The sequence below is a fragment of the Triticum aestivum genome, chromosome 5D (genome assembly GCF_018294505.1).
Source record: "Triticum aestivum cultivar Chinese Spring chromosome 5D, IWGSC CS RefSeq v2.1, whole genome shotgun sequence".
In the NCBI taxonomy this organism is placed as follows: Eukaryota; Viridiplantae; Streptophyta; class Magnoliopsida; order Poales; family Poaceae; genus Triticum; species Triticum aestivum.
The window spans coordinates 354,547,735-354,559,762 of record NC_057808.1 but is presented as its reverse complement, the minus strand read 5'-3'; the positions used below and the strand labels follow the sequence as shown (position 1 = coordinate 354,559,762).

The window sequence follows — 12,028 nt, the reverse complement described above, 5'->3', positions numbered from 1 at the left end:
GAGATTGATCCTGCGTGGATCTGACGCTTGTTACCTTTGAAGACTGTGCTTCTTCCAGACGGTTAGGCATCATGGTCTAGAGCATCCAAGAGGAAATTGTGGATCGCCGAGTGACCGAGTTTGTGAAGGTTTGGAAGTCACCTGAAGACTTACCATGAGTGATTGGACGAGGTCTGTGTGACCTTAGTTCAAGGAGAATACGGTGAGGACTGTGTGTCCGGGACTGTGTGTCCTCAGGTTTAAATACCTAGCCGCTCCAACCAGACGTACAACTGAGACAGTAGTTGGAACTGGTCTACCAAATCATTGTCTTCACCAAGCCTACTAGTTCAATTTCCTCAACTCTTTCATTTCCTCATTACTGTGTTGTGCACTTGTTCATATCTGTGTTTGAAGACTTTGACTGAAGACTTTCTCAATTTCGTCAGTTCAATTTCTTCAATCTGTTTGTCTTCATCCTGTGTTATCGTGTGTTTACGCTTTTTGTACTCTGTGCTTGCTTTCATTTCATCATGATGACTATGCTTGTGTTCTGCTATGCATACTTTTGAGTACTTATTCCGCTGCAAGTAGTTCTTCGCTAAGGAATTTCCTCACTAGCAAATTCCTCAGTGAAGAATTCATAAAAATCTCCTATTCACCCCCCCCCCCTCTAGTCGATATAACGCACTTTCAGTTAGCTGCATCCCATGTCTTATACACCATCTATTCCCAAATATAAGTATTTTTAGAGATTCCAATATAGACTACATAAGGAGCAAAATGAGTGAATCTAGATTATAATCTAAACTATATCTATAATTCTATATACATCCGTGTGTAGTTCATATTGAAATCTCAAAAAAAATACTTGTACTTAGGAACATAGGTAGTTGTATTTTACATCATTTGTGCAATCTCAGTTTAGCTTCTAACATTTACTGGTTGCTTGTAGGTACATATATGAGCAGTACTGATCCACGCTTCGATCCCTTTTGCGTATGGGGCAATGAGATATTCATGAACAAGCGTCAAGTGAGGAAACTAAGAAAGATTGTTAGGCGAAAGAAATGGGTGATTGGAATTAAGCTCTTTATTTACACTTTGTCGAAGACAACAGTGAACTTTAGGATGGTAAGTAATGTGTTGCCTTTTCCCCTTGCCCACAACAAGTTACTCTATTACACCTCAGTATCTGATATTTTTCTCTTTTCAGTGGTTTCCGAAGCTATTTACTGATGATTACCTTGCAAACTACATGACCGGAGTGGAGGCAACTAAGGTTAAAGTATATAATCCATGCTACAATGATAATGCTCTAGAAGTCTTCCTGAAGGAGGTGAAGGATGGGCGGGCGATCGTCACAAGGGGTTGGACAAAAGTGGTTAATGCCTATGACATGCAGGAAGGCACATTATGGGCATTCCGCTTCTTCAACACCGTCGGCAGTCAAAATGATTTACACTTGTGTCTTCACCTTTACCGCCTTTAAATACTGTGGTTCATCATAGTTAATTGCTGCCTAATCCTGTAATTACTGAACATATTGTACTGGCAATTTTATTTATGGATACGTTGTTGAACCATTGTGCTGAGAATTTGAATTGCACGTTCCATATTTCAAAATTTCCAATTCGAATAATAAATTACAGGCAAAAATAAAAAGAGAACAGACAATCATGGAACTTTGCAAACGGTTCTGGCAGTACAAGCGCTTGTGATGGATAGCCCAACGCCACACAGTTTTCTACATCAAATCGTGTGTGATGTAGTTAATGAAAGAAAACAGTTAACCAAGGCAGAGTGTGTGTGATAGTTACACCTTCACACACGAGCGTATACATAAAACTGTGTGGGATGTACATACGAACGGAAATGTTTTCCCTGGATTGACTGTGTGGGGTGTACATAAGAACGAAAACGTATTCCTTGGATTGACTGTGTGTGATATACATACGAACGGAAATGTTTTTCTGGGATTCACCGTGTGGGATGTACATACCTACAGAAATGTTTTTCTTGGATTACCCTGTGGGATGTACATACCTACGAAAATGATTGGGTTTCGATGCCTCGCCCGATCGCACACGGCCCCAGCCTATGTCCCAGGAGGGCCTATCCCCGATGATTTCTGGGTCGTGTGGGAAGAAACCCCTATCGCCCACACTCACTTGGCGACAGTTCCAAATGCCGTCGCGAAAAAGGAGTTAAAAACCGTTTGTATAGCACCGATGCGCACTAGTAGATCTCATTAGTTTTGGGACGCAAATCCCGAACGTTCGGGAATTATTAGCGTCCTTAATTAAGTGTGTAAAAGGAGAATTTGGAAACCTTACGTATCCGTACGCATTTTGTAAGTACGCGCATATAGCACAAACTTTACTATATAACTATCGCACTACACGTCTCTCTCTATATATTACTTGCAGACTGTGCTACTCCCTCCGTCCAGGTGAATAAGTTATCTTTGGTTGTGCACCGTGACCAAGAAGGAGGGAAGACTTGTACACCTAGATGGAGGGAGTACTACTATTACTTATGTACGTGCAAATGCACGTTTTAACATTATGATGCGGTTTTTGTAAAAGTAGAAAAACAACACTAGTCAAGCTTGTGAAACGATTCAATGCAAAAATGCTCGTTTGATTGTTTACTTTTAGCTTCCTTCTCTGTGGTTATTTCTCTATTGTACTTTGTATGGAGTATCTCACTGGTCGGGAAGGCATGCAAATTCCCAAACCACTTCCTACACCCTGTATCGAATTTTTTGCCTAACAAGTTGTGCCGTGTTGGAATTCCAACTTGAGTACTACTACTATGAGTACCAGGGGCCAGTTCTTTTAGGATTCTAGATTAGTAATCCCATAACTACTACCTTCGTCCTGGTTTATTGGTCCCCATTGTGATCTGTGTCAAATTTTGACCAGAAATTTAACTAATGAAATGTTTGTGCATGTCACATGCACTAAAATTTTATCAGTTAAATCTTTGGTCAAAATTTAGCACAAATTACAATGGTGACGAATAAACCAGGACGGAGGTACTAGTAGTAGTTTAGAAGCCCAAATAAATGAGTGAGGCGCCTTAATGTTACTCTCCACTATGACTAGTCTTATGGGAAAAGATGGGGAAGAGACAGCTTATTTTTTAAGCCAACAAAAGAACTGGCCCTAGGAGTAGTAGCTAGGGATCGAGTGTGCGAGATGAACCGGAGAAAGTAAATGCAGAGAGATGAAATGCAAAAAAGACGGAGGGATGTGATGGTTGCTTGTCCGTTTATTTTACCAGGCCACTTAGTACCGGGAGTGGTTGGGTTTTGTGATATGACGGCTTTACTGCTGCGCCATGAGCGGGGTGAGACTCCCGTGCAGCGCTGCCCTCTACACTAGTACTTCATCGGTCGTGGTTTATTAGTCCCCCACTGAATTTGGGTGAAGATTTAACTGACAAAATGTTAGTGCATGTCAACAAAAACTATATCGTGGGATTCGTATTTGAACATAGTTATCAATGATATAATTTTAGGTGACATGGATGAACATTTATCATACTATATATAGTGTTAGTTAAATTTTTGGTCGTACTAATCTATAGTAAGGTGCCCGTGTGTTGCATGGAACAGTGAAATGCATTGATCGGGGAGTTGTTTATTTTGACAAAGGATGTGGGGGTCATCTCATGTGTAACAGGTATCGATAGGTTTCTTCGGATATTATTTCATCTCTAGAGCTCACAAACATCCGGGTGAAATAGATAAAAAAGTATCTTTTGCAAACAAAAGCGTTCAACTGTTCAACCTGCATCCAAAACTTGTGAAGAAATAACACTTATTGTGCTTTGCAAGAAATGATCTTTAAGAATTAGTTTTTGAGTATCGATTGTTATACATGTTGGCTACAGATGACATGGCACTTTCTTATAGTCAACAGTTGGCTATACTATTAAGTATTAACCATGCTCTTATACACCTAGACGGAGGGATTAAATCAGGATGATTTGGAAGGGGGCAGAGGAGATGTAAGAAATGGTTCATCATAAGTCTTTCACCAGTACTGTAGTAAAAATTCTTAGTTAATCTCATAAATGGCAAGCGAGAACTTTAATGGAGCAAAAGCATGCATGGAAGATTCTAGACTAAACCATAAATGGATAAACTTTTATACAAGCGCGATACTCTAATAGAGCAAGATCATGCATGGAAGGTTCTATACTATATAAATAAGAAGTTCCACATGCTTATACAGCGGATTACATTGAGCGAAGACTAATGATCATCATTTAACTTGGTAATGCATATGTCCAGGTGAACCTCCTTGGAGTCCCCGTGCACCATGTTTGGGGGAAATCATACCATGCGTCTTCCATGTCCACATCGGCGGGAAGGTCCCAGCTCGGCACAGTCCTAGTCAGCGTCATGGAGCGGGTGTGGGCGCCCACGTACCTCTGAGGGGCAGTAACAGTGAGCACGCACCCGTACATCGGCCTCGTGTCAGTGTCAGCATCAGCGGCGTCGCCCTTGACGCACACTACAGAGACGGGGCGGCGGCCTGCGCGGGCCTCGCCGGTTCCCACGATCAAGAGGAAGGCGCTGCCGTCCTCCTCCGAGACTAGCAGGCGGCAGTGATCCTCCAGCGACTCCGGTACGGCGAATGGGTAGCACGTCTCGTACTTGATGTTCTCTGCCAAGGGCCAGTAGTGATCACGGGACGCCTGCGTGGGGTGATGCATGTCCGCCGGCGAGCCCCAAAACGGCATCGGGCACTCATAGCAGTAGACGAAGGGCTCCTTGGAGGCATCGACCAGGCCGTCCATGAAACGGGAGTGCCTGTAGGGGACGTTGTGCCAGTTGAATATATGAGCAAGTTACTATGAGATTTAGTTCGAATAAGCACAAAATAAATCATGACGGCTATAACATAGATTAAACTAATCATGTGGATTAGCATAATAGATGAACGGATGGAATCTAGGACACAGACTAGAAACATGAATTTTACCACGATTTCGAACAGGAAGGACAGAAACACATATGGTGCAACGGGAGCAGCACCGTTGGCGTTGAGGTTGTCGCCCATGTCATTGAGGAAGAGGTTGCCGAGGTCGAGGAAGAAGTCCTCGTCGGTGAAGTCGTCGCTGCCAGCAGTCGCGCGAGTGCGCTCCCCAAATTTCAACAGCACTCGCCGAATGGAGCGCATGAGGGAGTGGCTGTAGGGGACGTTGCGGCCGCCGAATGGAGCACGGGAGTAGCACACGAAGCAGTAGATGGTGCTCCTCCCTAGTCTCTATCTCTACTCTTATCTCTATCTCTACTACTCTTCTTTCTTTTTTATAATATACTAGTAGATGTCAAATCAAATAGTACTGCGCCGCCCGCTGCATGCCCGGCTGAACACGCCTCCTCGCCTCCATCAAACGCCTCCGTTAAACCCGCATGCAAACCGAGAAACCTACTCCAGCCCGCGGGAGGAAATTTGCCGGTTGCCGTTGGAGAATAATAGAGTCACGTCCAATCCATTTGAGTTAATTGCGTGTATGATTCTCCCTCTATAAAAAGTTAATTGCATCCTTAATATTGTATTCTAAGTACTCTGTGGGTGCCACTATCAGTATAGTGTACATGACTTGCAGGCTGGCTACAGATTCATACAGAAAGTTAAAAAGAAACAAATCCATCCTTAATTGTGTATTCTAAGTACTCTGTGGGTCCACTCCCAGTACAGTAGCGAAAGAAGTATATACTCCCTCCGTTCTTAAATATAAGTCTTTTTAGAGATTCCACTATGGACTACATACGGAGCAAAATGAGTGAATCTACACCCTAAAATATGTCTATATACATATGTATGTAGTTTGTAGTGAAATCTCTAAAAAGACTTACATTTAGGAACGGAGGGAGTATTAAAAATATAAAAAGCTAAAGTTTTGGACAGAATTCGAACTCAGGTCATCGCGCTGCGAGCATCCGGCCTGGACCAGTACACCATGTGTTCGTTGCGGACGATACAAGAGATAAACCTTTATACCAATGAGCACGTCCGTTGCAACGGATCCAAAGTAGAATAATACATATTCACAAATTTGAAAGAAAACAGTTTAGTTTTGATATACATATCACTAAAAATATCTTATGTTTCACTCCAAATATATTGTTTGGGCTGTTTTGATGAGGTAAGGGAGGAATGTGGTTGGTTTCAAGATACTAAGGGGTCTTGTGTAAACTAGAGCAGAGAAGTGGGAATTGTTGCAAAAGGCCAGAACTGACATCACAACCATTAGATGCAGATCTAATGGTCAGAAATGGCGGATGGCAGACACACCATCATCACCAACTGAGTCTTTTATAGGATAGGAGTAGAGAAAAAACCGAGTTGGTGATGATGGTGTGCCTGCCATCTTATAATATAGACCGTCCAATCTATATCTGACGGATAGAAAGCAAACTATGACAATTTTACAAAAGATACCCGCACCTCTCTCCACATTTACAGATAAGGCCTTGCCTCGTTCATCCTTATCTCCCACAACCTCATTGCTGAGCAATTAAAAAAGGAAGTCTCTGGAACAATCTGGCATGGTGGCCGCGACCAGCGCCGTCCATCCTCATGCCTCCGCCCAATCCGACCACCAGTCACCACCACGCCCCACTCCTCCTCACCTTATCTATCATCTTTCTTGAGATATCATTTTTTCGATGAAATGGTCGAGATACCATTTTTCCAATAAAATTCTCGAGATATCATTAGTTTTTACACATGGGATTACTCCTGCATGGGTCAATCACAACAAGTGTTTTGTAAAAAAATGCATCTTGATGTTCCGTGCAATGCACGGGCATCTTGCTAGTTTTTTTGCATATAATTCCAAACACCACGTAGACACGGTCTTTGACCATTTTACAACTATGTTAGTATCATTGTTAGTGGTCAGCCAGTGCAAGTTATAGCCCCGGGTGTTTTAACCTTTTTTCAGTAATGATATCTGGCAATTGTTCGCCACGAGCTCAATCCTGGCGAATCACACGTAACCGTCAGATTTCCATCCAACAGTGGCCTGTTTTTAAGCCATAGTATTTGACAAAACCGCCACCCTTACACACGTATTGTAACTGCGTCGCGGGCGTTTGCAACTGCCATGTCTCCCAACGAACGTTTGCTGGGGATTGGAGTTAGCACCGATGGCGGTTCATAGTCGTTCCACGCTCGGGCATTGAAGTTTGTAACTATTTTAGATTAGAATATACTACTACTCCGGTGCTAGTAGTAGAGCAGAGTCCTACTCCACTACTACTCTACTCAAGCAAGTTAGGGCATAGTAGTAGGTACTGTAGGGAGTACCAGTACTGTGATCCCTCAAGCAAGTTGTCTGGCATCGATATGACCCTACGCTGCTCGTATGTGTCTCGTAAGTCAAGTGGCATGTTGTAGTCATCATCACCTATCCACTTCCCGCAACACATATTTGCTTCTCCATCTTTGTTCACACATAATCATCCAATCTTCCATCCCCGCTAAGGCGCCTCCCCCATCTTCCAAAACCCAAGCCCTAACAATGGCAAAACCGAGCAGCGTCCGCCGAAAGAGTGGCTGGAATTCGCTCCCCACAGAGGTAATCAAGCTCATTGTTTCGTGTGTGGACAATCTCAGTACCATGCCACTCGCCGCGTGCTCGTAGGCGCTGTATTGTTTACTCAAAGCCCTCAAGCCGGAGCTTTTTAAGCCAGCTCCTTGCTTGCTGATGCCGCCTGATCTTCAGAAACGGCGTGTCACGTAGCATAACGATCGTAGGGTGGCGAGCATCAACCCCCTTGACTACGATCCGATCCCCGTCACCCTCAACTACATTAACGATATGTACTGGGTCGGCATGAACACGTCTTGGATGGTGCTCGTTGACGGTCGCGGCAGCTGGATGCTCGTGGAGGTCTACACCCGGTGATTGATCCCCCTTCCTTCGATTAACACTGCACTGCTTTGGCACCGCGACCCAGAATACTCGGAATCTCACAGTAGCCAACATGATACCAAGTTTGATTTGCTCAAGGTTGTAATCTGCCAAGTGCCCACAAGATCTGCAAATTATAAAGACTTCAGGCTAATTGCGTTCTTCAACCGCGGTCTCGCCTATCTGACAGGTCACTGCGGTAAGTGGATAAATCTGCACGTCCATCGCAGGATCATACATCCTCCATGGTTCTCTGATGCCATTGAACACAAGGGCTTCATTTACGCTGTCGACTCCTTCTATGGCTAGACGTATTGCTGGCCTACTCCAGTCATCGCTACAAATGGCTGTTACAGCAGTATGTTACTTTCCTATGATATCATGATGGCTTCCTTATATTACTGTCAACATTTACTGAAAAAATATTCATGCTCATAATATGTTGTTCTTAAGATTGACTACATTAAGAGCCCTTTTTTATTTGACTCCAACTTGATATGATGTTGTAGGCCGCCTGGTGTCCCTACCCTTCCTAATCCTAGAACCTTTCAAAGAAAAGCGGCATGGCAGTTGCAGGTGGTTCCTGGCTCGATCAGACGACGGCGAACGATTGATGATCGTTCGCATGTACCAGACGTGTTGTTTTGCGGAATACAATCACAGTCACTGCATGGTCTTTGAGCAGGATACCAGCTTCTCTGGGCCTTCAGGAATTTTTGACTGGAGGCTGGTAAGTAGCCTTGGTACACGCTCTCTGTTTCTCGGACTGAATTATTAGATTAACCAGGAGATAACCGACAGCAAGGATATGATGGCAGCGCGGTTTTGTTCATCAGGCAAAACTGTGTGTACACAGCGTACCATGCATCTCTGCATGCACCATACCCTGATATGTGCCGCCACGCTCTGCAACCCAAAGTAGGAGAGAGGGTCACAAGTATCAGACTTCGACCAGCTGGCTGGAGTTTCCCCCGTCAGGCACCCATCTGGTTCAAGCCGTCAGCCAATCTCCACGGCTTAATAAATAGTAACGTCTAACTGTCGGCGTTCTGGGAATGGGGGTCCCCAGACTTGCCTGCCTGTGGCCCACGGCGTGGCTAAGTCAGCGGGCCGTGCGGCCCATCTTCATCAACAAGGCATCCAACACCCTCGCGAGGGGCCAAGCCTCGCGAAGCGGGTGACGCAAGACCTCCTCAGGAGTGGCCTAGCCAGGCAGGCTCACGAGGAGCGGAGATATCAAGGCGGGGCAAACCTCACGAGGCTTTCGTGATGTGATCCATGACGATCAAGACCAGGTGGGCGCCAGGCGGGCGCCAGCGCGCGCAGCGTCCTTGTTTCCTCTTTGGTGCTAAGGAGGCAAGCGCAGGCGAGGAGTATCGAGGCATCGGGCAAAGCTTGCCATATCGGTGCAACGAGACCAAGACCAGAAGGACAGCAGGACGGAGGCCATCATGGAGCCCAAGACGGCGTCACCACCAGAGCCTTTAGCAGGCGAAGACCGCTTTTTGTCAGGATAGATTGTACTAGCTGTCCCCCTTCAAATTTGTCCGCCGTTGTTAGCTCCCACAAGGAAGCAAAGATATGGCAAGTGGTAGGTAGCGCGGCATAGCAATAGAGCGAACAACTAGCAAGCAAAGATAGAAGTGATTTTGAGGGTATGGTCATCTTGCCTGAGATCCCGCAAGGAAGAAGAACGAGTCCATGACGAAGACAAACGGACGTAGTCGAACGAATCCTCACAACTCCGGAACGAAACCGAAGCTAACGAGAGAAGCAACCCGGAAAGAAACAAACAACATAATAAGCAACCATCACAGAAACATGGCATGATGCACAATCAAGTATGATGCATGTCCGGTTTAATGAGCATGGCATGGCAAAGTGCAACAAACAACACTACAAATTAAGTGGAGCTCAATATGCAACTCGTTGCATATTGACGAATCACCACATCAATTATTTAGTTCTCTCTCGTTTATGTACCCAACAATATTAAATGTTATTAAACATGGCAAGGGGGTGAAGCATATGAAAACTACCTATCTAGGCAAGTTTAAATGAGGCCGGAACAACAAACAACAATTCCGGAAAATCCTCATGTCCATATTTTGGGATTGGTACTGTTCTGCCTAAAACCAGATTTTATTGTTGTTAAACAGGAAAATAAAGTGCACCAAGTTAATCTATGCATTTTTCTACCCCATTTACATATAAAGAACATTTAATTTGGAGCTACGGTTAAATAGTTATGAAATAAATCATTTTAACATGGCATTTATGCAAAATTAAATAAACAACAAGTTTAAACATTTTAAACATGGATGAGAGCAGCATATTATTAATCTACACAAAATTCTAAGCATTTTACATGTTTAAATCATTTTAATCCGATGCACGGTTTATTAGTTATTAAATGCATGAAGAACAGGGGGTTTCCTGTAAAACTGTAAACTCCTGGATAATGTCTAAATTCGCAGCAGGGAAAAAAACACCTACGGGCCGAATCTTGCTGGGCCAACCGTGCACATGAGAGGGCACTGGATGCTGCTCACCATGGGCCAAGCCCAGTTCGGTGGGGAGGAGGCTGGGCAGGCCGCGAAGGGGCGCGCTTGGCCTGGTAGCTGGTGACGGGCGATGCGGTCAACGCGGGCGCTGCCCTCGCTCGATGCAGAGGAAGCAGACAGGGAACTTGGCGCTGGCGTCTCCCGGCGATGGACGGAAGCGAGCGGAGCTTGACCAGGCGGCGTCCGAGGCGACGAACTGGAGGAGGTGCTCGGGCGGCTCGGCGGCTTGGCGAGGGGAGAGGTCAACGCGGGCGAGGCGCTCGTTCCCCTCGCGTACAGAGACGAGCGGGCGAGGCAGACGCAGGGCACGACGTGGCAGCGGGGACTTGAGGCAGGGCCGGCAGGCACGGGAAGCGGAGGGTCGACGAGCTCGAGCAGAGGCTGGACAGGCGCGGCGCGATGGGACGGGCGCGGGGAAGCTCTCCGGCGAGGCCGCAGCTGGGCTCGTCTGGTTCCTGTCCCTGACGAAGAGAGACAGAGAGAGGTGAGACAGAAAGGGGGGAGGGAAAGGAAGAGAGGGCGCGAGGGAGGCCGGCCTGAGGTCGAGGCGGCGGAGCTTGGCGAGCTCGGCGTCGAGGAAGGAGCAGAGACGCACAGGCGGGGCGAGGGACTGGCGAAGAACCCGGCAAGGCGGACGAGGCGCATGGCAGCGGGGACGGCTGGAAGCGGAGGGAGGCAGACACGGCAGCGGCGGCGCGGGCGTGCGCTCGATGCAGAGCTGCTGCATCCAACTGCAGGAGAACTGCAGCGGCGCCATGGCGGTCTCCTGTGAGCGAAAACAGAGAGAGGGAGGGGAAGATCGTGAGACAGAGAGGTAGAGAAACAGGAGGGGAAAACAAGCGGGGCTGTCGGGGCACTCATCTCCGGCCGGCCGACGAGGCGGGGTCGAGGGTGATGGGGAGCTGAGGTAGGAGCTCGGGCAGAGGCAGGTGCTCGAGGAGGGATCGAGTGGGAGGAGCTCGGGCCTCGGTTGCGGGATTGGGTGGATCGAGTGAAGGAGGTGGTTGGCCCGATCGGGAAATCGAGGGAGAGAGGGTGGATCTGGAGGGATCCCGAGGTGGGAGATGCTCGCGGTGGCGGGATGGGACTGATGGGACAAGGCTCCTAATTTCTAGGGTTGGACTAATATATATCTCATGGAATTAGATTAGAGGCTATTTGGGCCCTCTGATTTAAATCGGACGATCGAGAAAAAATTTGGCTAGGAGAGTCCAACAAAGAAAACGGTGATGTTATATAGATGTTTGGGGATGATCCGGACCCAATGGTGATGACTGAGCGGGTCGGGTTCGGGGCAGTTTCGGACACGGGCAAGAGGTCGATGCACCATACAGAGAGACTCCAGGTTTTGGCAAGAGGGCAAACGAATAACAAGGTTTGACTCGGAACGGTCACCGAAAGCAAGGGGGGAACGCGGCAACTACGAGCGGATGCATGTTTTTAAAAACAATGTCGGCAACGAGGTGCCGACGCAATGCGGATGATGCGATGATGAATGCAACAAACAATAAAACACACGACGGTCACGCAAAACATGGAAGGCG

General features: G+C 46.6%; 1 protein-coding gene across 5 annotated transcripts; it reads right to left on the bottom strand.

Annotated features, from left to right (window-relative positions):
- Positions 1-4,243: 4,243 nt before the first annotated feature.
- Positions 4,244-11,571, bottom strand: LOC123124894 (translation initiation factor IF-2). 5 transcript variants are annotated; one of them, XM_044545441.1, is made up of 3 exons: positions 10,417-11,571; positions 9,591-9,681; positions 4,244-4,804 (listed from the first exon to the last, which is right to left on the bottom strand). In XM_044545441.1, the coding sequence occupies exon 3, from the start codon at positions 4,789-4,791 to the stop codon at positions 4,258-4,260; it is 534 nt and encodes a 177-aa protein (XP_044401376.1). In that variant the 5' UTR covers positions 4,792-4,804; positions 9,591-9,681; positions 10,417-11,571; the 3' UTR covers positions 4,244-4,257. The 5 variants fall into 5 exon arrangements, 3 of the variants coding, with proteins under 3 accessions (XP_044401376.1, XP_044401377.1, XP_044401375.1); XM_044545442.1 differs by having other exon boundaries at positions 10,473-11,571; XR_006461247.1 differs by lacking the exon at positions 4,244-4,804 and having other exon boundaries at positions 9,596-9,681; positions 10,473-11,571.
- Positions 11,572-12,028: the final 457 nt, after the last annotated feature.